We start from the raw sequence: 26,736 nt of genomic DNA, 5'->3' as shown, positions 1-26,736 counted from the left end.
CTGGTGACAGTCACTCACATTGCTTCTTTCAGCCAACAATAACAGCAGATTGATCACAGACTTCAAATGTGCAAATCTCTAAGTTCATAAAGTAACATGTTCTTGCCCTAGTGACAGTCACATTGCTACTGCCAGGGAACTCTTCCTGGTGACAGTCACATTACTTCTGTCAGGTAAGTTTTTACTGGTGACAGTCACTTTGCTTCCGTCAGGGAACTCTTCCTGGTGACAGGGTCCATTCACACATCCGCATTCCGCAAAACAAAGACACCAGCCATGTGCATTCCGCATTTTGTGGTCTGGACATGGCTGGCCCTGTGATAGAAATGCCTATTCTTGTCCGTGGCTGTGAACAAGAACAGAACATGCTCTATCCTTTTTAAAATCATTGCGGAAGGAGATGTGTGACTGGACCTTACATCTGTAACGGAAGTTCTTCCTGGTGATAATCATATTGCTTCTGTCAGGGAACTCTTCCTGGTGACAGTCACGTTGCTTCCCTTAGAGAGGTTCTTCCTGGTGACAGTCACGTTGCTTGTTTCAGGGAACTAGGTACAATCAGAGAGAAGATGGCGCTGACAGGCCCCGCCCCCGCATTTACCCGCGCTTTGCTCATAATGTCTACGTACATTCAGACATTTTTATGGAGACCAAAGCTTTCTCCAGCAGCTGAGCCCGTGGCTCACCCGACTGCGGTCTGTCATCTTGTCAGTAACTACCATACACCAAGTGCAAGCCGTTCCTGTACGTGAGCCTCGGGCAGATGACGGCACGGCTGCAGTGTGCGCCCTCACCGTGACACCGTGACACCGTGACTTCCGCTTCCGGTGGATGACGTCTGTCTGGTCAAGGGTCGACGAGGCATTCTAGACGCGTCATGGATACGCAGGGGAGCCCCGGGGACGTCTGCAAGGTATTCATGTAGACTGTGTGCACGGTGAATGGCGACCTGAAGAAGGGTCGTCTGTACTAGGGAAGAAAGCTTATGTCAGCCATGTCTGTGGCTACAAGCTCCCTGTCAGGTGTGCTGTGGCACAGGTGGCTGATTACAGTGCAGGCACTGGCTTCTCTCTCAGGCTGTGAATTTGAAAAATAAAACCTAAAAAAGTGGTATCCAGGAGTTGTGCAAGAAGTGGGGGCAATGACTCCCTCTCCCCTCTTGGACCTGTAAATGGAAGCTTGCCTATCCTGCTGCTGGCTCATTCTCCACCCAGCCTGCAATGCACTCCCTCGCTGCAGCCAACCACTGGCCATGGAGGTGACCGGCTCGCCTTACGTCAAGACAAATGGTCACATGATGCAAGGGGATCCGGTCACGGGCAGTAATTGGCTGCAGGTGGCGTCAAACCGGATATTTTCAGCGAAGGGGCACAGCCGAGCATCGCAAGCCAGGAAGAGAAGGTGCCGGTAGGTAAGCTTCCATTTACAGATCCGACCAAGTGGGGCCAAAACCACTCCCTATTTGTGCACAATCCCTTTAAGGCCTCTTTCACACTTGCGTTGTTGGGATCCGGCGTGCACTTCCGTTGCCGGAGGTGCCCGCCGGATTCGGAAAAATGCAAGTGTACTGAAAGCATTTGAAGACGGAGCCGTCTTCAAAATGCTTTCAGTGTTACTATGGCACCCAGGACGCTATTAAAGTCCTGGTTGCCATAGTAGGAGCGGGGGAGCAGTATACTTACCGTCCGTGCGGCTCCCGGGGCGCTCCAGAATGACGTCAGGGCGCCCCATGCGCATGGATGACGTGATCCATGCGATCACGTGATCCATGCGCTTGGGGCGCCCTGACGTCACTCTGGAGCGCCCGGGGAGCCGCACGGACGGTAAGTATACTGCTCCCCCGCTCCCCACTACACTTTACCATGGCAAACAGGACTTTAGCGTCTTGGCAGCCATGGTAACCATTCAGAAAAAGCTAAATGTCGGGTCCGGCAATGCGCCGAAACGACGTTTAGCTTAAGGCTGGATCCGGATCAATGCCTTTCAATGGGCATTAATTCCGGATCCGGCCTTGCGGCAAGTCTTCAGGATTTTTGGCCGGAGCAAAAAGCGCAGCATGCTGCGGTATTTTCTCCGGCCAAAAAACGTTACGTTCCAGAACTGAAGACATCCTGATGCATCCTGAACGGATTTCTCTCCATTCAGAAAGCATTAGGATAAAACTGATCAGGATTCTTCCGGCATAGAGCCCCGACAACGGAACTCTATGCCGGAAGAAAAGAACGCAGGTGTGAATAAGCCCTAACACTCTGTATCCTTTTATGATCCACACATTTTGGCTTCAAAAACTTCACCCGCAGTCTTATAACCGTTTCTGTCCGGGATAATGCCTCATTCACAACGTCAGTGTTTTGGTCGGTGATTTCCCTCAGTGATTTTGAGCCAAGACCAGGTGCAGATCTTTACTTTATACCTTATGTCTGTGGAGGCTCCAATCCTGGTTTTGGCTCACAATCGCTGATGAAAATCAGTAAATCAAAATACTGACGTGTGAATGAGGTTTTAAGGCTGTGATCGGCATTATTGCATTTGAACCCCTCAGATGCATCTGGCAGTGCAAACACTGTAGGCCTCATGAACACGGACCGTGAGATACCGGCCTGGATTCCTGCTGAGTGCACAGCGCCCGCTGCTGTACAGTAATACACTCGTATGATCGAAACGAGTGTATTACTGTACAGCAGTGGTGGCACGAAGCAACCAATGACGCCGTGCGCTCATGCACTCAGCAGGAATCCAGGCCGGTATCTCACGGTCCGTGTTCCACGGACATTTGCATGAGGCTTAAGCCGCGTGTTTCCCGGTCCAGGCCACATTCTCCTGGCTGAGATCAGGGAGAGCGTTTTCAGTAGTAATAGGCTGCAGTGCGATTATTATAATATTCCAATGCAGGCCTGCAGGTGGCAGCACTAAATTGCGTATTCTGTAATGCATAGATACTCATTACAGAATACAAGATGCTATCTATAGTCACCTAGAGTGACTTGAAAAAGTAAATTGTTTTAAAAATATAAAAATCCAACATGTTACCTTTCCCTTGCATGAAAAAATAACCAGTAAAAAAAGAAACCTCATGAGCATCGTAGCGTCCAAAAAAAGTCTGTACTATTAAAATATTTATCCAGTACGATTAACAGCTTAACAGAAAAGAAATCAAAATAGCCAATTTGCCATTTGTTTTATCACTTCACCTCCTAAAAAATTAAAAGTCAAACACAATCCAAAATGGTATCAATAAACTACAGATTGTTCTGCAAAAAATGAGCTCTCACACAGCTCTGTAAACATAACTGTAAAAAGTAATGGAGGTCGGAATATGGCGATTAAAAGAAAAAAATAAATTTTTTACAAACTAAAAAAAAAAAAATTCAGTATTAAAACACAAGAAAAACTATATAAATATGGTATCGCTGTAATCGTACTGACCCAGAGAATTAAAGGGAGCCTATTCTACATTGCTTATATTGCCTTCCTGCACACACACCCATGCATTCAGTCAGTTTTGTCTGTGATTGTGTTCAGTGGTTCAGTTTTTTTTTGCGCGGGTGAAATGCGTTTTTCATAAAACTGAAGGTTTGCAAACAACATCTCTTAGGCCTCCTGCACACGACGTATGGCTTTTTTAGTGTTTTGCGGTCCGTTTTTCACAGATCCGTTGTTGTTTCCGTTCCGTTTTTCTGTTCCGTTTTTCTGTATGGCGTATACAGTAATTACATAGATAAAATTGGGCTGGGCATAACATTTTCAATAGATGGTTCCGCAAAAAACGGAACGGAAACGGAAGACATATGGATGCATTTCCGTATATGTTCTGTTTTTTTGCGGACCCATTGACTTGAATGGAGCCACAGAACGTGATTTGCGGGCAATAATAGGACATGTTCTATCTTTAAATGGAACGGAAATACGGAATGCATGCGGAACCATTGAAATGAATGGTTCCGTATAAGGAACGCAAAAAAACGTCCAGTAAACGGGGGGCCTTAGCAACCATCAGTGAAAAATGCATCACATCCGCACATGCTTGCAGATATGATGCGTTTTTCCACGCAGCCCCATTTACTTTTATGTGAAAAACGCAGAATATAGAACATGCTGCGATTTTCACGCAACGCACAAGTGAAAACAACGCTCATGTCACAGACCCATTGACGCATTGCTGACATTTTTCTCTGCGGCACTGATATGGTTCTTCTGCTGCTGCTTGTTTCCAAAGAGCAGTGACCTATTTGTATAGGGCACACGATTGCTGCAGCCAATCGCTGTCCTCAGAAGTGCTCAGGTTGGCATCCATGTGCTAGAGGTCTTGACCTTTAGGCCTCTTTCACACGGGCGTGTCAGGATGCATCCCGCCAAACCCGCGCGAGTAGGAATGCAATTGCAGTCAGTTTTGACTGCGATTGCGTTCCGATGTTCAGTTTTTATCGCGCGGGTGCAATGTGTTTTGCACGCTCGTGATAAAAAACAGACTGTGGTACCCAGACCCGAACTTCTTTACAGAAGTTCAGGTTTGGGTTAGTTGTAGTGTAGATTGTATTATTTCCCCTTAGGGTACTTTCACACTTGCGGCAGAGAGATCCGGCAAGCAGTTCCGTCGCCGATCAGGCAAAACGTATGCCAACTGATGGCATTAGTAAGACTGATCAGGATCCTGGTCAGTCTTAAAAATGCCTGATCAGTCGAAAAAATGCATTGAAATGCTGGATCCGTCTTTCCGGTGTCATCCGGCAAAACGGATCCGGCATTTATTTTTTTCACCTTTTTTTTTAGTTTGCGCATGCGCAGACCGGAAGGACGGATCCGTCATTCTGGTATTTTGAATGCCGGATCCGGCACTAATACATTCCTATGGGAAAAAATTCCGGATCTGGCATTCAGGCAAGTCTTCAGTTTTTTTTCGCCGAAGATAAAACCGTAGCATGCTGATCAGTCAAAACGACTGAACTGAAGACATCCTGATGCATCCTGAACGGATTACTCTCCATTCAGAATGCATGGGGATAAAACTGATCAGTTCTTTTAGCGGTATAGAGCCCCTAGGACGGAACTCTATGCCGGAAAAGAAAAACGCTAGTGTGAAAGTACCCTTATAACATGGTTATAAGGGAAAATAATAGCATTCTGAATACAGAATGCATAGTACAATAGGGCTGGAGGGGTTAAAAAAATATAAAAAATAATTAAACTCACCTTAATCCACTTGTTCGCGCAGCCGGCATCTCTTCTGTCTTCATCTATGAGTAATAGGACCTTTGATGACGTCACTGCGTTCATCACATGGTCCATCATGGGAAATAATAATGATCGGGTCCCCATCCCGATCGTCACTTAGCAACCGTGCGTGAAAATCGCACCACATCCGCACTTGCTTGCGATTTTCACGCAACCCCATTCACTTCTATGCAGCCTGCGTTACTTGAAAAACGCACAAAGAGGAGCATGCTGCGATTTTCACACAACGCACAAGTGATGCGTGAAAATCACCGCTCGTGTGAACAGCCCCATAGAAATGAATGGGTCAGGATTCAGTGCGGGTGCAATGCGTTCACCTCACGCATCGCATCCGCGCGGAATACTCGTCCGTGTGAAAGGGGCCTTAGCTACCTTCACATGTTGCAGATTACACACAGTTTTTCCATGTAGATTCTCGTGCGGAAAAATGGCAGAGTAATACAGTTCCAGCAAGGTGCATGGGATTAGACAGATCTCATGTACACTTTGTTTTGTGCGGAATCTGATCTGCTGCGCAGATTTTGAAATCTGCATCATGTCAATTCTTTGTGAGATTTTTTTTTTTTTTGCACGGATGTCACTCCTTTCAATGCAAGGGTGAGATCTGTAGAAAATGAACATGCCAGTTTGCGCCAATTCGCATATGCACAGAAATCTGGGTGAAAAATCACGCAGATTTTTATTTTGAAACCCGTGCGCAGGTAGCCTTATGCCTCTGTCACGCGTCCATAATGACGTCTGTGACAAATTGGTCAGTGGTTCATCCATGAAGATGTCTGTGAAGGATCCGTGTTTGGTCCATGTGTCAGTTTTTGTCGTCTGTGTGTCATCCATATTCCACTGATACTGCTCAATTGAAAATTAATTTCCAGAGCATCTCCTAGCAACAAATGTGACAACTAGGGTCTAGGGATGAGCATCCGAAGTCGATTTGCCTAAAACTTTGTTTGAATACTGTATGGAGCGAGGGCTTCATACAGTATTAGAAAGTATTGGCTCATTCATTTTTAATGTTCAAAACCTTTTCCCAAACTCAGGTTTGGTAAAGGTTTTTAACAATCAAAATCACTTTGGCTCATCTGAGCCAATACATTCTAATACTGTACAGAGCGAGCGCTCCGTACAGTATTGAAACAAAGTTTTATGCGAATAGACTTCGAATGTTCCATCCGAAGTCGATTTGCTCATCCCTAGTGACAACGACGGACAGCAGCCTTGTTGTGTCCATGGTTTTCGTAGACCAATAGACTATAATGTACATGAGGGATCCGTAACCACGGGGCAAAATAGGGCATGCTTCCATGGTGTCACCACGGTCTGTGGAAACCCACTGATGTGTGAACATACACATTAAAGTCAATTGGTACATGTGTTGTCTGTGGAGACCACTGACATGTGAAAGAGGCATTAAAGGGGTTGTCTAGTTTCAGGAGGAAACCAAACAACATATGTTATCCACCTGCAATATAGAATTAGGCCTCATGCACACGGCCGTGTTCCAGCTGGGTACACAGAGCCCTGCCAGGAGAACCGGAGCAACAGCACAGGATGTGTTGGGTAAGTAACGGTCGGTTCTGTACTGCAGGTGGATTGCATGTGCTGTCCAGTTTTGGGAACAGGACAACCCCTTTAGGCCACCTTGCGGAATATGTGCAGTTTTTTCGGGCTGATTCCCTTGCAGAAAAACCACAGCCTAGTAGAGTACCAGCAAAGTGTATGAGATTACACAAATTTCAAGTACACTTCACAGATTTTTTTTTTTTCTGTGTGGAAATTGACCTGCAGTTTGGATTTCCAAATCCACAGCTTGTCAATTATGTTTGCAGTTTTAGGGCTCATGCACACAGCCGTAGTTTGTCTGTATCTGATCTGTGTTTTCAGGAATCAGATGCAGACCCATTCATCTCAATGGGGTCACAAAAGATGGGTGTGCTGTCCGATCCCGGCAAAAATAAAATAAAATATAGAACATGTCCTATACTTGTCCATTTTTCTGACAATATTAGGGGAATTTCTGGAGGAGTAAAAAAATATAATAATTGACGGCATGCACTCAGTTGGTATCTGTGAATCCGCAATTTGCAGACCGCAAAACGCTTACATCTGTGTGCTTGAGCCGTTAGCTGCGGATTTGACCCTTTTCCAATGACAGGTGCAATTGGCGTCAAAATCGCATCCAATCGTCGCCAAACTCTTTGGTGCGGATATGTTGCAGTAGCACACATAAATCTGCATGGAAAGTCCGTGTAGATCTTATGTGCATTCACTGTGCAGGCGGCCTTGAACTGCGGTACAATGACCTGGCCTTACAGGAGGTGAAATTGCTTATTGCAGAATTGTTCATGCTAATGATTTCATTACACGTGGATTAAACGGCCAATAAAATACTTGTTTTCTCACATTAATCTTTTTTTCTTATTCAGTTGGAGTTTGCAGTCCAGATGACGTGTGAAAAGTGTGTGCATGCCGTAAATAGCTCCTTACAAGGTGTAAAAGGTAAGTGATAATGTAACGCTGGTTTTACAATGTGCAGCAGTTTCTGCCTGGCAGAATGCCAGCACATTTGCCGAGTAGCGGATCCCATTATAGTCAATGAGGACACGGGCATTGCGGAAACATCTGGCAGTGCCGGATCCATAGAGCTCCGGTAAGCTGTTCTCTGCTGTAACAGCATGCCAAAACTAATAACGTTGATGTGAATGAAGCCTAAACATAAGCTCTGTCCACATGATAGTCCTACATTTACATTGCCAATGAGAAACACTGGGTAGTCAAACAAATTCCACAGCACAGGATCAGTACAGTGCAGGATGCGCCTGGGGACAGTCAAGCTCATATATTAGGTGTTAGGGAAACAAAGGCAAGTCTCTCATTCAACACTTAATTGCCAAGTATAGAGTGATACAATGTAACATGCTGTTACTTTACCGCCTGGAGGAGTTGATCAGCAGTTCAAATGTATCATCCCAGGTTTGTATTTCTCCTACTTTCAGCATTTGAGTTCTATCCTCTAACCGCTGGCTGTGCTATGCTCACTTCTCAGGGCGTCCCAGGCGGTTGGGGAGTTGGTCTTTGATCAGCTTTAGGCTACTTTCACACCTGCGTTAGGTGCGGATCCGTCTGGTATCTGCACAGACGGATCCACACCTATAATGCAAACGCTTTTATCCGTTCAGACCAGATCCGTTTGCATTACCATGATAATGCAAACGGATCCGTTTTTATTTACACTGAAAGTCAATGGGAGGCGGATCCGTTTTCAATTGCACCATATTGTGTCAGTAAAAACGGATCCGTCCCCATTGACTTACATTGTAAATCAGGACGGATCTGTTTGGCTCCGCATTGTCAGGCGGACATCAAAACGCTGCAAGCAGCGTTTTGGTGTCCGCCTCCAGAGTGGAATGGAGGCGGAACGGAGCCAAACTGATGCATTCTGAACGGATCGTTATCCATTCAGAATGCATTGGGGCTGAACTGATCCGTTTTGGGCCGCTTGTGAGAGCCCTGAAACGGATCTCACAAGCGGACCCAGAAACGCCAGTGTGAAAGTAGCCTAAAAGATTAGCGGTATACCTGCAGACTCAATAGATATAGGACTTCTCTGTATGCGCTGATAATGAAGGTAGCAGTAAATTTGGATCCAAACGTATATTTTTATCCAAGTCGCATTTAAATCCAGATTTATACACCAAACGCGTTTCGGAGCTATACTTGCTCCTTCTTCAGTGGTTATGTATATAAGAAATCCAATAGAAAAAATAAATAAATATGGCTGGCTCTCAGCAGTTCATTAGCGTCCTTTATTAAATCAGTTCATATATCTATACAAAAGGCATTTAATAATTCACTAAATGTATAACAAATAGCCCTATTCTAATCACCAAATAAAACAAATGCATATAATTATAAAAACCTCATATTTAAAACACATATACAAACGGTATATTTATTGGATGAACCAAGTCCCTAATGCGGAGCTCTCGCATTAAAAAATAAAATAAAATAGAACAAAGCGGCTATGAAACTTGTCCAGTTAGATGAATTCTGTATGGGTAATGAAGATGTATATCTTTTGTTGCTTGATATTGGCTTCAATTACAGTAAATGTCTCAGGAGCTATATGATCGACGCAACTGCTCCTATAGACAGCGCTTCTTGTGTCAATACGATTTATGACCGGTGCACATCCCGGCTATAGAGTGTCTGTATTATATATCTCTGGTATAGAACGACAGTCACTGGAGTGTATACACACTGTGTTGATACCAGTGGGTTCGCTGTGATTGCAGCTTGTAGTAATGTTCCTTCCTAATGAACTGCTGAGAGACAGCCATATTTATTTCTTTTTTCTATTGTAGTATGTAGATAACAGAGGGGTGATCAGTGGGCCAGGCTCCAGATTAGTTGGTGAGCATCCTCAAGTAGATTAATATAAGAAATCCAGTCAATCTGAACCTTTTTATAGTATCCTCTTCTGAAGGGGGAGGGGAGGTACATCCCTCATGTTGTGGGTCTACTTCAAAACCTGGATCAGAATTCCGTTTTCATAAGTATAGTCTCATAGATTGTTCTCTACTTCAAATATTCAACATTTCATTTCTATTTAGAAGTATACATGGACAATACATAAATAAGAGAGAAAAAAAATATGCACATGCGTTTTTCATGCATTTTTATCAGATATTACAATTTTATAAATTTTATAATGTTTCATTCATAATGGACCTAACTGTTCTCAGAACCAAACCCAATTGTGAACATATAATTTCCCCCTCATTATTTTCATTTCCTTTTTGTTTCTACTTTACTTTTGTGAAGATTTTTGTTCCTTTTGCTATTTAGTATTTAATATTTTTAACAGTGAATATTCTTTTTTCATCTCTTTTCTTCCTTAGATGAGGACCTTAGAGGGTTGGAATGCAGCTTAGGGATGGTGGCCTCCCAGAGAGAAGACCTCGAGGTGCTGGTAATGATATGTTCACAATTGTTTGGTTCTGAGAACAGTTAGGTCCATTATGAATGAAACCATCATAAAATTGTAGTATCTGACAAAAATGCATGAAAAACGCATGTGCATTTTTATCTCTTATTTACCGTATGTATTGTCCATGTATACTTCTAAATAGAAATGAAATGTTGAATATTTGAAGTAGAGTACAATTTATAAGACTATACTTATGAAAACGGAATTCTGATCCAGGTTTTGAAGTAGACCCCCCCTTTAGGATACTATAAAAGGTTCAGATTGACTGGATTTCTTATATACATAACCACTGAAGAAGGAGCAAGTATAGCTCCGAAACGCGTTTGTTGTATAAATCTGGCTTTAACATGCGACTTGGATAAGAATATAAGATTGGATTAGGGGTGGGCGATATAAACGATATTATTGTCATAAATTCGGGCAACGATATAGATTTTAGCTGTCGCCATATCGCGATAGATGACCACGGAGCGGTAGTGAATTGAAGAAGCTTGTCACTCACCGCTCCGTGGCCTCCTGACTCTGCACCGCGCTGCACTGGCCGGGGCCTTGCGTGCACATATCGTTTGGCTGACACTGTGTGTGACGTCAGGTCCCTCCCAGTGCATGCCATCAGCCAGCCGCGCACCCTGCAGGAAAGGTAAGTATATTAGCAGGGGCCCGAATCTACCGGGGGGTGGATGGCTATGTATGGCATGGGGCTGATGGCACTGGCTGGGGGACATGGATGATGGCAATGGCATGGGGCTGATGGCGCTGGCTGGGGGACATGGATGATGGCAATGGCATGGGGCTAATGGCACTAGCTGGGGGACATGGATAATGGCATGGGGCTGATGGCACTGGCTGGGGGACATGGATGATGGCATTGGGCTGATGGCACTGGCTGGGGGACATGGATGATGGCATTGGGCTGATGGCGCTGGCTGGGGGACATGGATGATGGCAATGGCATGGGGCTAATAGCACTAGCTGGGGGACATGGATAATGGCATGGGGCTGATGGCACTGGCTGGGGGACATGGATGATGGCATTGGGCTGATGGCACTGGCTGGGGGACATGGATGATGGCATTGGGCTGATGGCGCTGGCTGGGGGACATGGATGATGGCAATGGCATGGGGCTGATGGCACTGGCTGGGGGACATGGATGATGGCATGGGGCTGATGGCGCTGGCTGGGGGACATGGATGATGGCAATGGCATGGGGCTAATGGCACTAGCTGGGGGACATGGATAATGGCATGGGGCTGATGGCACTGGCTGGGGGACATGGATGATGGCAATGGCATTGGCCTGATGGCGCTGGCTGGGGGACATGGATGATGATGATGATGGCCATGTAATTTGTATACATACAGAAGAAAATAATATATCGTTATATCGCACATGCTTCAAATTATATCACGATATATTTTTTAGGCCATATCGCCTAGCCCTAATTTGGATCCAAATTTACTGCTACCTTCATTATCAGCGCATACAGAGAAGTCCTATATCTATTGAGTCTGCAGGTATACCGCTAATCTTTTAAGCTGATCAAAGACCAACTCCCCAACCACCTCGGACGCCACGTGGGACGCCGGGAGAAGTGAGCATAGCACAGCCAGCGGTTGCAGCATGGAACTCAAGTGCTGAAAGTAGGAGAAATACAAACCTGGGATGATACATTTGAACTGCTGATCAACTCCTTCAGGCAGTAAAGGAACAGCATGTTACATTGTATAACTCTATACTTGGCAATTAAGTGTTGAATGATAGACTTTCCTTCTTTTCCCCAACACCTAGTATATGAGCTTGACATGGTGATATTGACACACGAGCATTAGGGGATATTTGAATATTTATACAACTGTTATAACAATTGAACAAGACGTCTTTGCATACTTGTATACATATATTTTTTTTTATGCAATTTTTTTATATACATTTTTATATAATTTTTTTAATGCGTACTACATTAATATGGATCCGTAGAAAGGGTTGTTGAGGCTCACCTGGTCTTATGTTGGAGGAAGACACGGACATACACCAGGAACTGGGCGATAAGCAAATTCAAATAAAGAGGTAGAATCCAGCTTCCAAACAACGTGTTTAAACTTTAATAAATAAGTGCTTTAAAATCCAACATGTACATCCAAATCTACGCGTTTCAGATCATTCCGTACAGATCCTTACTCATGACCTGGAATATACTAATCTATGAAATTATGGACCTACTGCCATGGAGCTAAATAGTTTTTCTTTAATAATTATTAAGAAGATAAACATTACTATCTACCAACTAATTATAGTGACCTGAATATCCATTTATCAAATATATAGCACACCTATATTTATTATAGTGGTCCGGACCAAGTATGTGCCTTCAAATTATAAAAATCACTGTTATATCAATTGTTGTCATATATATGGAAGATCAGCTAGGGCCTATGGTTATCATTTATAGATATATTAGAGAGATATTTTAGGTTATTATTAATTTCCATTAATTTACTCAATATGAATTACCCCCTGTTTTTAATCAGTTTTTATGGAGAATAAATTACGTATGTGTGTGTATATCCACCTATCTGAGTGATATATATCTATGCAACCACGGGATATATAGTGCCTGTCATCTACATTATTATTGGTACTTTTTGAATATATACGGCGGAGGGTGGACCGCAGGCAGAGCTCTGAGAGGGAAAGCCACTATCATTGTTTTATTATTTTTTTATAAATTTGAAATATGTTATTGTTAAAGGGGTTTTCCAGGGAAATAATTTAATAAAAAAAATAAAAATGGATGAAATGAGTAAGAAATAAAGAAAAAAGGTATAATTCCTCTCTGATCACAGTCTCTGCTCTGGTACCTGCTGCTTGCAGAGGAATACAGGGGGGGGGGGAACAGCCTGAATAAATGTCAGCAATGAATGATGGGAGCTTTAGTCTGACAGTGGAGCTCTTGCTGCACCAAAAAGAACAACATCGGTGGCAATAGTGTGACAAAAAGTTATATATGTTTAGGCTGTCTTATCAGTGTTGTACTACAGCTTTGTGTGGAATGACCCATCAGCTTTCATTCAACACCAGAACGCCAGAATATCTGTTTAAAGAGAGCCTCGAAATGCAGCGCAATCTGCAATAGAGCAAAAGGGGCTGAGCAGATTGATATAGTTTTATGGCAAAAGCTTCAGGAAACCATGTCATTTATACATTTAAATCTAGCCTCTGGTTCAAAAAAATAAAATAAAAATAATAATAATAATAATAAAAAAATATATACATACTGCAGAACAGCTGATCAGCAAGGCTGTCGGGTATCGGACCCCTGCCGATGAGATAATAATGCCCTATCTTGAGGTTAGACCATCACCTTGTAAAGGGCTGGACAACCCCTTTAACCTTCAAATGCTATGGCTTTTCTACACTGGTCTTTGATAGCCCTGGAGTTGCCAGAGGAAGCACCTAATTTATGATGTGGCGCAGGCCTTATTATAAATTAGGTGCACCTCCGACAGTGCGCTAGCCCATGACTGGATTAGTTTTCACTCCTCGTTTCCAGGCGTAAATGTTATGAAATTTGATAGGGTCAATATTCCGGCCCCCGCCGCTCCCAAATTCCAAAATTTTGTCACATGAGCATTTAAAAAGCTGCAAAATAAGGTCTTGCGACTTTTTTTACACCAAAAACTGGTGCAGGCTTCTTAAGTGACCCCAGTGATTCCACCTCCATATTTGGTGACCATTGTGTAACAGGAGCCTCAGAATTTGCTTTTGCTGTATACGTAACATATGGGAATTCTGTTTTATTTTGCAGAACAGCATTTACAATAGTAGGTGGATCCATAGACATGGAAATGCAGTTCATTAGTTCCTTCCATTTTCATAAGTGTTTTGCATAGTAAAATGGTAACTCGTGAAACTCCTCTTTTGTGACTTCATTTATCCTCCAACTGCTTCTGTGGACAGGTATACAGAATGTAAATGTCAGTCTGGAGTCTGAAGCCGTTGTAGTGGAGACAACATTGCCAGCGTCGGAGGTGCAGAAGCTGCTGGAGAGCACAGGACGGAGGGCAGTGCTAAAGGGAATGGGAAGCATTAGATCCCGTATGTTACCGTTTTAAGTACTAACCTACATAATATAGATTAAAGGAGTATCATCTCTGACAGTGGGGGCATATCGCTACCACCTATCTTTAGAACAGAGCCCGCAAAATAAAGGAGAGAGCACCGCGCATGCGTGACCACCCTCCATTCATCTCCATGGGACTACCGAAAACTGCCCCATCAGCCCCATAGAAGTGAATGGAGCGGTGGCTGCACTTGGCACGGTACGCTTCCCATTCATTTCAATGAGCCTGCATCCTCATACAGATGAATGGAGGGCGGCCGCACATGTGTGGAGAGTCCTCCTTTACTTTGCGGGCTTCATTCTAAGGGTCCATTCACACGTCCGTGTGTGTTTAGCGGATCCACGGACCGGGGATGTGCGTTCCGCATTTGGCGGACCACACATTGCCGGCACTTAATAAAAAATGCCTATTCTTGTCCGCAATTGCGGACAAGAATAGGACATGTTCTATTTTTTACGGGCTCGGAATTGCGGACCCGGAAGTGCGGATCTGCAATTCCGGAGCCGGGCAGCACATCGTGCTGCATCATAGAAATGAATGGGTCCGCAATTCCAAACAAAATTGCGGACGTGTGAATGAACCCTAAAGGTAGGTGCTGGTCCCACCTCTCTATCAGACATTGAGGGCATATCCTAGCAATTTGCACCCAATGTCTGAGATGATACAACCCCTTTATCAATACAAAAATATTCCAATTCATCCTTAGTTGTAGATGTATATAAAGGCCCTTTTGCATAGACTGAGGATAGGGATATTTTTGGGGGATGACTGTTCTTATGAACGCTCATTGCCCATAATTGCCTTGTGTAAATGGTGATGAACTAGCATCTGCTCAATTGCATCTTTTATGCTGCATTAAAATAATCGTTTGAAGGCCGCACGTTGCCCGATGTAAACAGCGATCTGCTGCCATCAAACAATGAATCGGTATGGAGATGACCAATCAGTAGTGAACGCTTGTCCTCTTCTAATGATTTTTGCATGTAGATGCAGCTCTCTCATGGGATAAATGATCAGGCACTTATCGGGAATGAACTGTGCATTGGTCAGTGTAAAAGGGCCTTTAGATATAGTACAGCCAGAAATACGGTATGTGATCACACATTACTTTTTTTTTTTCCTTCTGTCATTCTGTAAATTTTCACCCTTTGCTTTGCAAAGGATGAAAATCTAGAACATTTCTACAACAGAATTGACATGCTGTGGATCCTAATAAGGCCGGGTTCACGTCACCATTTCATTTTAGTTTCCTCTGATCCATCAGAAGAACAGAAAAAAATGGATCCTATGCATCAGTTATGGTATTGTTTTTTTTTAGATGGTAAGAAAAATACTGCATGCAGGACTAAAAGAATGAATCTCCCAAGGAAATGGCTCAAACGGATGCCAAGAATGCATAACTGATGCACAGGATGTTTTTTTTTTTTTACACAGGATCCATTTTTTTTTCTTCTGTTCTCTGATGAATCAGAAGAACGTAAAATAAAACAGTGATGTGAACCCAGCCTAAGGCCTCCTGCACACCAACGTATTTTCTTTCCTTGTCCGTTCTATTTTTTATTTTATTTTTTCAGGCCGTATATGGGACCATTCATTTCAATGGGTCTGCAAAAAAAAGGAAGTTACTCCGTGTGTATTCCATTTCAGTATGTCTGTATTTCAGTTCCGCAAAAAAATAGAACATGTCCTATTAATGTCCGCATTACGGACAAGGATAGTACTGTTCTATTAGGGGGCGCAAAATACGGAATGCACACGGACGTCGTCCGTATTTTTTTGCAGATTCGTTTTTTGCGGACCGCAAAATACATACGATCGTTTGCATGAGGCCTAACATGTATTAGAAAGTTCCATATATCTACAAATACCACTGATTTTATGCAAAAAAAAAAAAAGGATTTTTAACCAACTGCTTAGTTACAATACGGCCAACTTTTATATACAGTATAGGTTGAAATGCTGTCTGATGGATTACAGTGCTAATATCTAAGGATACTTTCACACTTGCGGCGACGGAACTGCCTGCCGGATCCGTCAAAACGTATGCCAACTGATGGTATTTGTAAGACTGTTTAGGATCCATCTTTCCGGTGTCATCCGGAAAGAGGGATCCGGCATTTTATTTTTTTCACATCTTTTTCGGTCAGCGTGTGCGCAGACCGGAAGGACAGATCCGGCATTGCGGTATTTTGAATGCTGTATCCGGCACTAATACATTCCTATGGGAAAAAATGCCGGATCCGGCATTCCGGCAAGTGTTCCGGATTTTTGGCCGGAGACAAAACCGTAGCATGCTGCGGTATTATCTCCGTCCTGAACAGTCAAGAAGACTGAACTGAAGACATCCTGATGCATCCTAAACGGATTGCTCTCCATTCAGAATGCATGGGGATACAACTGATCAGTTCTTTTCCAGTATAGAGCCCCTAGGATGTAACTCAGTGCCGGAAAAGAAAAACGCTAGTGTGAAAGTACCCTAACTCATAACATGTTTTTACATATTCAAGATAATTAATTGCCGGGTGGGAAGATGTATAAGTATCCATTCCACGGTCTACACCATGTGAACTAATCCATGCTTTTGTTCCAGAGAACCTAGGAGCAGCAGTCGCCATGTTGGCAGGAGCTGGATCGTTGCAGGGTGTTGTTCATTTTCTTCAGACTTCAGAAAACGCCTGCATTATTGATGGAACTGTGGATGGCCTGAGTCCTGGACTCCATGGGATTCATATTCATGAATTTGGTGATCTCTCAATGGGATGTGAGAGGTAATATTAATTTATAGTAAATTAGGTATACATGGAAAGCTTAGGCTGCTTTCTCATCACTGCTATTGATTGCTATTGTTCTGCACCATTATAAGAATGAAAGTAATGGCGCCAGATAGACACCATGGACTATAATGGGGGTCTGTCTGTTTTAGACATTTTACTGGACTAAATGGTCATGCCTCCTTCTCCACTGTGCCAACTCAGGAGAACATGGTGCGTGTTGAGGGCAGTAGCACAGCCTAGTAACGGAAAATAGCAAATCCCAGTATCGGATCGATCCGGGTACAAAAGTATCGAAAGTTCAATACCCGGTGCAACCCTATAACATGTAATATATCAAAATGTATAGGCTTTGAGTGAGGGACACAGTTTGGAAACCCAGTTGGTTTACAGTAGCCCAATGATTTTTCTAAAGTTAAAGGGAACCTGTCATCAGGATTTTGGGTATAGAGCTGAGGACATGGGCCGCTAGAACATCCACAATACCCAGTCCCCATAGCTCTGTGTGCTTTTATTGTGTAAAAAAACCGATTTGATACATATGCAAATTAACAAGAGTCATATCTTACTTGTGTGACCAGAGAAGAGTCATATTTTCAAGCTCTGACTCATCTCAGGTTAATTTGCATATGTATCAAATCGGTTTTTATACACAATAAAAGCACACAGAGCTATGGGGACTGGGTATTGTGGATGTGCTAGCGGCCATCTAGCAACCCATGTCCTCAGCTCTATACCCAAAATCCTGGTGACAGGTTCCCTTTAACCTCCTTTACTCAGTACTCACAGATCAGCAGTTTTCTTATTACATAGAATTAGCGGAGATGAACAGTTGGAACAAACATCTGATAAATGAAATTATTTGGTTTGAAACAGATGTGGTGGACACTACAATCCTGAAGGAAGTACACACAGGAGTCCAGAACAACCAGATAGTGTGAGTGCCAGATTTTCTGATTATTATTTTATGTTTGACAGATTTAAAGTGGTTGTCTCACTTCAGCAAATGGAATTCATCATGTAGAAAAAAGTAATAAAAGGCACTTACTAATGTATTGTGATTGCCTGCTTAATTCATTATACACTGCTCATTTCCATGGTCACGACCACCCTGCAATCCAGCAGGGGTGGCCATGTTTGCACACTATAGCAAAGGGCACAGATGTCTCTGGTGCCTGGGACCGCATGATTGCACCTAGGTCTGAGCTTTTTCCTATATTGTACAAGCACGGCCACTGCTGCTGGATTGCAATGGAAAAATGTATCGAGCCAGCAAAGGAGACAATATGGACAATCACAATACATTAGTAAGTGTCTTGTATTAACTTCATCTACATGATAGATGCCATTTGCTGAAATGAAACAACCTTTTTAAGGCTCATGTTCATTGGTAAAACTCTGACTTCAGGATGTAATGTGAATGGGGTCATCCAGGAGTCAGAAAATTGATTAGTAATTCTGATTGTTAATATATGAGGATTTCTATGGGTTCTGTTGAGGACACCAGTGTGTGACAGAAACCTTCATGTTATCATTAATATTATATAGTTATTGTTAGCTAAATATTTTATAATGTTCTTTTTCTGGTGTTTGTTTTTTTGTATAGCATATTGGTGACCTAGGAAATATTTTGGCTAGTGATGATGGCCGAGCAACATTTAGGATTAATAGTAATCGGGTAAAGGTAAGAGACTGCTGCTTTTGTGTGTGGGTGATTAATTTTGCTTTGTTTTAACTTATCTATACCTATATTCCTTTTATGCTAACAAAAAATTTATATCTATTTTTGTAAAACATAGGAAATCACAGTGTTTGATTTACTATTGGAAATGCACCAGAATTCTGGCACACAGGTCTTGCACCACATTTAGGCCTTAGCTGCTTTAATGTCCCTTACACATTTCCTAACATCCTGGTAGTCAGACCAACATACATTTTAATACACGGACAAACCACATAAGAAGCTTAATAAAGCCTACAATATGTTATATAGTCCTGTCTGCAGAATCTTGAAAGTCTGTTATGTATTCAATATTTGGGAAGGCTCCACATTTATAGCGCATTTTGTGATTAAACACCTCCTAAGAGATTTTAGTTTGTATTAAAGGGGTTGTCCGGGTTCAGCTAAACCCAGACATATCCCCTTTTTCACCTAGGCAGCCCCCCTGAGATGAGCATCAGAGCATATCATTCTGTATCACGTGGGGCAAGGGCTTTTTTTTTGCTTACATTTTTATACTTCTAGGTGGAGGCTTCTGTTTTACAGGCTAGGGCAGCGCTAAAGCCTGCCCATTAGTGCCGGTGACATCACCGGGAACACTGCTAGGCGGAAGCTTTTCGCCTAGTAGAGACCTGGTACATTACCGGATCTGCAGAAAAAGCCCTCGCCCTGTGAAATTCAGAGAGCATAAAATATTGTATGTGAAGGAGCGCCAATACCGTCAAAGCCACCAATTAGTAAAGTACCATAGAGGTAGAGACAGAAAATAAAAAACCATAAAAAAAATGTGACTGAATATAGGATCTGATAAAAACCACTAAGGTTGATAAAAATCAACTCTAAGCAGAGAAGGTGACTTACTTCACCGGGGGAGGGGGGGGGGGGGTCGGGTTGCAAGATAAACTCAATACATCAATACACTTGTACCCTCGCCGAGGTTGCCTTTTATGAATGGTATGTCTTCAGTATCCAAAAGATGGTACCAGGGACTTCAGGAGAGGTTTCAGAAGTTTTTTATTCTATAAAGCTAGATGCGTTTCGGGGATAAGTCCCCTTCTTCAGAAGCAAAAAAGACATACGTGTCTACATATAAATAGGGCTAAAATATGTTGTACTTCCAATAGAAATCGACCACGTGCATAGGGCCTGATGTAGCCGAACTGGAAGTGGCGATGACGTCACTTCCGGTTATTGGTGGTAAAGCGAATGTTTATAAAATACATATTGCAAAATGATTATAAAAAGATATAGTAGTTGGGATGGTCAGGTATATGGGAGAGGTATAGTGGAGAAGGGAGAGGAGGCATGTGGAAAGATGAAGAACGAAGCGTGCGTTCCACCGTGGAATGCCTGCTAGGTGGGGTTGATGGGAAAGAGGGATGGCTGGAATGGCTGGAGAGATGTGCGTTCCACAGTGGAACGCACGTGCTCGGCCGAAGAGGACTTTGAGGGAGGGGTATTGGAGGAGATGTGCAGCCGAGGAGGGATGGACTAGAGACGTGGTATGCATTCCACTGTGGAACGCATGCTGGGTGGGGTTGATGAAAAAGGGAGGGACGGCCGGGTTAGCGGGAGTAGCTGAAGAGGCGTGCGTTCCACTGTGGACAACGTGCGGCCGAAGGACCCTATGGGGGAGGAGAGTGCAAGGGAAGGTGGGGCCAAGGAGGAGTGGACTGGAATGGGGCGTGCCTTCCACTCTGGAGCGCACGCACACGGTACAAAGGGAGCTGTAGGAGCGTGCTTTCCAGTGTGGGGGCGCACGCAGGCAGCTGTCAAGGGAATGGTGGGGGAAGGGAAATGAAAAGAGATGGGGCCTAGGAATGTCAGTGGAAGAAGCATAGAATAGAGAGGGGGTATATAGAATGAACATGAAAATAGGTAAAACGCATAACTCCTTATCGATAGTTATTATAATATAGATACATGGAAAACATTTGTTGGATTAATCGATAGAATACTTGATTACTAAAATAATCGATAGCTGCAGCCCTACATTGGAGCATGAAATGCTCATCTCAGAGTCGCTGCCTGGGTGAAAATGGGGATATGTCCAGGTTCAGCTCTGAACCCGGACAACCCCTTTAATAGATCCTTCAGCTTGTTAGCCCTTCTCATATCAGATTCTGGATGGGGAGTCAGACTGTAGCAGTGGACTGCATTGACTTCTAGTATTTCCAGTTCTGTTTCGCCTAGAATAATACTTCCTAACAAAAACCTCTGTGACTTATTGTTGTGTAAGCTTTTTTTTAAATGGAAAGTCTGCTCTATGTTTAATTGAATTATTTCTTGTTTCTTAAAGTCTTCTTCCATTGAGCAAATCCATCTCATGCAATGGAATTGGCCTCTTGAGATTGCTCAAGTAGCCTGTGGAGCATGAAGGAGGGAATTCACAGATGTTTCTTTCTGGAATAAATCAGTCTGGATAAACCCATCTTGATCTCTTTTGTTCATATAACCAGAAATCAGATTAGAATTTTTCATATTTACAAATGAAGTGTATTTTATGACCCTTATTATTTAGTTTGGCTATATATTGATTCGGCTCATCTGATGAACCCTGGCAGGACATCTCGATTTGACAGGAATAGATTATAACTCGACAGTGCCAGGAACAGGTTGATCCCCGGATAAAAGCTTGAGTCAAAATGCGCATTGGGTTATGTGCCACCCCAATGGGGTTATACTAACTGCATATACTGCTAAAGATGTATATTCTTATGGGTTTTGCAGTCCTAATGGATTATTTTCATTCACTACCGCACATTATTTATTCCATAGTAATTACCTGATTATTAATTACTTGATTATTATGTGATAACATGTCCCTGTGATATCGCAATCTTTCCAGATGGAACTTATTACTGCAACCATTTTTAAAATTTTGTCATGTCATTCCTTCAAAGGTATGGAACATCATAGGTCGATCTTTAGTTGTGGATGAAGAAGAAGATGACCTTGGATGTGGAACTCACCATTTATCTAAAGTTACAGGCAACTCGGGCAAAGGGTAAGAAGTTTTGCAATGTATTCTGTAGGTTTATTCGAAAGTGCCTCTTACTCTTTTTTTTTTAGGGTTTTCAGGTTTATCTTACTTAGCTTCTCGCATACACATACTATAAACACTACGTGCATCAGGTACGTGCACCCAGCAGTTTACCATCTGGTGCCACTGCAGTCCTAACAACTTCAATAAAGTAAAGATTTCCTCAATACCGCAAGGCTTAAAAAAACAAAACAAAAGAAACAATGCAAATATGCATTTTTTTTTCCTTTGCCCTCCCTTCCCCCCCCCCCAAAGCATTAAAAGTTAGTAATCAAATTTATATGTACACCAAAATGGTACCAATAAAAACTGTAGCCCATTCTACAAAATACAAGCCCCCACATTTATAATAAAATGTTGTGTTTATCGGAACGTAGGGAGACATAGTTTCCTGTAAATATGCTTTTATTTCCAAAAATACTACAACATTTATAAAAAATAGCACCACACTGCACATAGAGGAGTGGTTATTGAGGTGGAAGGAAAAAAAGTGCTGTGAGCATGTGCTGCCTACATTACAAGTCTTCACTACAGGACGTAACCAACAGCAACTGAAAATTGAAACTGATTTGCCACAGGACACAATGGTAGGCTAATAACTTTAGAATAAGGCAGTTTTTAAAAATGGTGGTATTTGGGGAAAGGGATACATTTATATTAGTGGTACAACACCTTTAATGTTATTTTTACCATGTGGTAAACAGCATAATAAATGCACAAACAATGGCCTAAACGCTGTGGTGTTTTTTTTTTTGCACGCCACCCCAAAAAAAAAAAAAAAAATCTAATCAATAAATTTTAAATACCGCAAATGCAGAGGGAGCATGCGAAGAGTGTTCATTGACAGGGCAATGTAAATAGACACTAAGTTGACTTACCGTATTTTTCGCCCTATAAGACGCACCGGCCCTTAAGGCGCACCTAGGTTTTAGAGAAGAACAATAAGATCAGACACCAATGTGAATGACCCCCAATCAGACCTCAGGTAAGAGCCGCATGCCTCTCATCAGCCCCCATTGCCTCATCAGCTCCCATATGAGCCTCCATGCCTCTTCTGAGCCCCCATGCCACAGAGAACTTAAAATAAAAAAAACACTTCCCTCTCCTGCTCCGGACGCCGCAGCTCCTTACCCACTGCACGATCCTCTTCATCCTACTGTCGGCTGTGCTGTGAACTGGCGAGCGCCCTCACGCTGTGTGCAACCACTGCACAGCCGAGGACCAGGAAGCGGTGAGTACAGAGCCTTCACCGCTTCCTGGTCCTCCGGTACTAATGAGCGCTTCCATAGTGGAAGCGCTCATTAGTATTCACCCCATAAGACGCATTTTTCCCCCACTTTTGCATCTTATGGGGCAAAAAATACGGTAATATTTTTATTTTTTTGTTCATAATTGTTCCTTTTTGACTTTTGCACAATCCTCTTCACAGGTTGGCTTGTGGAATCATTGCCCGCTCTGCAGGACTTTTTGAGAACCCAAAACAAATATGTTCTTGTGATGGCATAACCATATGGGAAGAAAGAGACTGTCCTATTGCTGGCCCAGAACGGAAAAAAGGGCACGCTGCCAGTGCACACTTATAATCCACCAGCACAGTCTAAGTGGAATAGTGTAATCAATATCAATCCCTGGACTCCTTCTACAAAGCTGGATCTAGCATATATGCTAGACAATATGTGAATGCTTCCACCATCTTATTTAGCACTTGGTGATATCTGTGCCTTAGAAGCGTGCAACATTCTTGTTGGACTAGAGGGGTGAAGAGTCATTTCAGTTTGCTTTAAAAATGCTGCTAGATAAATTGGACCAGTTGAATGATCTGCAAATGTAATGCATTTTTGACTATATAATTGTACTGAATATGATTTATTTCCTAGTCAGCAGTTGCAAGGAGTTGACAAATTATTATTATTATTTTTATTTGTAAACCAAAGATTCATACTGATTTGCAACTGATTCAGTTACTGCTACAGATGAACCTTATCTTGTAACCTTGGAGATTATTACAGACACAATAAACATTTTTGGATTAGTTCACATGGTGGATTTTGTCCATGGATTTCAGCAGAAGCTGCCTCGGCGGTCCATGTTACCGTTAATGCAGCCACAGATTACTTACATGTGGCTTTTCAGGCCATATCTTGGCATGGTTTCTTTGTGGACATCACTGGAAACCGCAGCAGGCGTTTGTTTACAGATTCACTCCATTGAATGGGGCTAAAACCAAGGGGCAGATGGAAAAGAGGGTTTCTGCCATGGAATACGCAGAAGATTGACATTGGCAAAATCCGCCAGGTGAAACTAGGCTTGCATCGTGATTTTATTTTATTTTATTATTATTAATTTGGAAATTAAATTTATATGAAATTATAAGCATTTATATTTTTTGATCATTTATGATACATTTTACAGCAAGTTTAATTATACAAACAAGGAGATAGATGAGGCGGCAAATCATAATGAGGTTGTTATTATGGGGGACTTCAACTACCCAGATATAGACTGGGAAACCTGTAGATCTCATAAAGGAAACATTTACCATTCACAACTAATTCAGGACCCGACTAGAGGGACGGCCATACTGGACTTAGTACTAACCAATAGACCTGACAGAACAGATGTGCAGATTGGAGGACACCTGGGAAATAGTGACCATAAAATAACAACTTTCCAATTGTCATTTAAAAGTATTTCTTCGGGGATGGACAAAAATACCAAAATAAAGACCATTGGCTTTACTAACTGGAACATTGTCCTCAAAAATAAAAGTGCAGCCACAAAATGGTATATTTTTAAAGCATCCTAAACTCTAATTGTAGGAAGTACATACCTTATGGAAATAAAAGTGCGAGGAACAAGAAAAAAAACTGTGTGGATAAATTGAATTGTAAAGGAAGCACTAAAGGACAAAAAAGAGAGCATTTAAATAATTAAAACAGGAAGAAAGCGAGGAAACATTGAAAAACTATAAGGAAAAAAATAGAATATGTAAAAGACAAATAAAAGCAGCCAAACTAGAGACAGAGAGATTACTTGCCAAAGAGTAAAACTAACCCTATAATGTTCTTCGATTATATAAATGGTAAAAAGTATAGATCTGAAGCTGTTGGCCCTTTACAGAGTGATGAGAGGGGAGTTGCAGAGAGCGATGAGGAGAAAGCAAAGCTATTAATTTTTTTTTTATTTTTTTTTTCTCCACCATATTTACTGAGGAAAATAAACTGTCAGATGAAATTCAGAATGTAAACTGCCTGACCCAGGAAGAAGTGCAGCAGCACCTTAAAAAGATTAAAATAGACAAATCGCCAGGACCAGATGGCATACATCCCCGTATCCTAAGAGAATTAGGTAATGTCATAGCCAGACCCTTATTTCTGAGATTTAAGGACTCTATACTGACAGTGTGTCCCACAGGATTGGCGCTTTGCAAATGTGGTGCCAATATTCAAAAAGGGTCCAAAAACAGAGCCTGGAAACTATAGGTCGGTAAGTTTAACATCCGTCGTGGGTAAACTGTTTAAAGAGATGCTAGAGGATCTATGTTTAAAGGGAGTCTTTCACCTAATCTGAGCGTTTTAGACCACTCAGATCAGGTTATAGACTCTTTGACCCGTACCTTTGTTTTATGTGTCCCTCGTCCAGATATTGAAAAAAAATTTTTTTAACCGCCTAACGCAGGATCGCGTTCCGGAGGCAGCAGCCCTGCGCACAGTCACGCATATATGCGTCATCTCGCGAGACGCGAGATTTCCTGTGAACGCGCGCACACAGGCGCGCGCGTTCACAGGATCGGAAGGTAAGCGAGTTGATCTCCAGCCTGCCAGCGGCGATCGTTCGCTGGCAGGCTGGAGATGCGATTTTTTTTTTTAACCCCTAACAGGTATATTAGACGCTGTTTTGATAACAGCGTCTAATATACCTGCTACCTGGTCCTCTGGTGGTCCCTTTTGTTTGGATCTACCACCAGAGGACACAGGTAGCTCAGTAATAAGTAGCACCACACTACACTACACTACACCCCCACCCTGTCACTTATTAACCCCTTATTCACCCCTGATCACCCCCCTGTCATTGATCACCCCCCTGTAAGGCTTCATTCAGACGTCCGTATGATTTTTACGGATCCACTGATACATGGATCGGATCCGCAAAACACATACGGACGTCTGAATGGAGCCTTACAGGGGGGTGATCAATGACAGGGGGTGATCACCGCATATAGACTCCCTGATCACCCCCCTGTCATTGATCACCCCCCTGTCATTGATCACGCCCCTGTAAGGCTGCATTCAGATGTCCGTATGTTTTTTACGGATCCACGGATACATGGATCGGATCCGCAAAACACATACAAACGTCTGAATGGAGCCTTACAGGGGGGTGATCACCCCATATAGACTCCCTGATCACCCCCCTGTCATTGATCACCCCCCTGTAAGGCTTCATTCAGACGTCCGTATGATTTTTACGGATCCACTGATACATGGATCGGATCCGCAAAACACATACGGACGTCTGAATGGAGCCTTACAGGGGGGTGATCAATGACAGGGGGTGATCACCCCATATAGACTCCCTGATCACCCCCCTGTCATTGATCACCCCCCTGTCATTGATCACCCCCCTGTCATTGATCACCCCCCTATAAGGCTGCATTCAGATGTCCGTATGTTTTTTACGGATCCACGGATACATGGATCGGATCCGCAAAACACATACAGACGTCTGAATGGAGCCTTACAGGGGGGTGATCACCCCATATAGACTCCCTGATCACCCCCCTGTCATTGATCACCCCCCTGTAAGGCTGCATTCAGATGTCCATATGTTTTTTACGGATCCACGGATACATGGATCGGAT

At 42.9% G+C, this 26,736-nt stretch overlaps 1 protein-coding gene across 2 annotated transcripts; it reads left to right on the top strand.

Moving 5' to 3' along the window:
* The first annotated feature begins 730 nt into the window (after positions 1-730).
* On the top strand, positions 731-24,242 carry CCS (copper chaperone for superoxide dismutase). Of its 2 annotated transcripts, XM_040409564.1 has the most exons (9): positions 852-913; positions 7,656-7,728; positions 10,131-10,195; positions 14,178-14,315; positions 16,932-17,109; positions 17,989-18,049; positions 18,719-18,796; positions 21,736-21,839; positions 23,305-24,242. In XM_040409564.1, the coding sequence occupies exons 3-9, from the start codon at positions 10,153-10,155 to the stop codon at positions 23,456-23,458; spliced, it is 756 nt and encodes a 251-aa protein (XP_040265498.1). In that variant the 5' UTR covers positions 852-913; positions 7,656-7,728; positions 10,131-10,152; the 3' UTR covers positions 23,459-24,242. The 2 variants fall into 2 exon arrangements, with proteins under 2 accessions (XP_040265496.1, XP_040265498.1); XM_040409562.1 differs by lacking the exon at positions 10,131-10,195 and having other exon boundaries at positions 731-913.
* The last annotated feature ends 2,494 nt before the right edge of the window (positions 24,243-26,736 follow it).

This window comes from Bufo bufo, chromosome 10 (assembly GCF_905171765.1).
Source record: "Bufo bufo chromosome 10, aBufBuf1.1, whole genome shotgun sequence".
NCBI lineage: Eukaryota > Metazoa > Chordata > Amphibia > Anura > Bufonidae > Bufo > Bufo bufo.
The sequence above is the reverse complement of the archived record's forward strand: the minus strand, read 5'-3'. Positions and strand labels throughout refer to the sequence as shown.

What these genes read in the sequence shown, in the direction of transcription:
- CCS (XM_040409562.1), top strand. Translation starts at nt 878, where the DNA reads ATGGATACGCAGGGGAGCCCCGGGGACGTCTGCAAG. An exon ending in GCCCCGGGGACGTCTGCAAG is followed by an intron (nt 914 to 7,655) that starts GTATTCATGTAG and finishes TTTCTTATTCAG; the next exon opens with TTGGAGTTTGCAGTCCAGAT. An exon ending in GTCCAGAACAACCAGATAGT is followed by an intron (nt 18,050 to 18,718) that starts GTGAGTGCCAGA and finishes TTTTTTGTATAG; the next exon opens with CATATTGGTGACCTAGGAAA.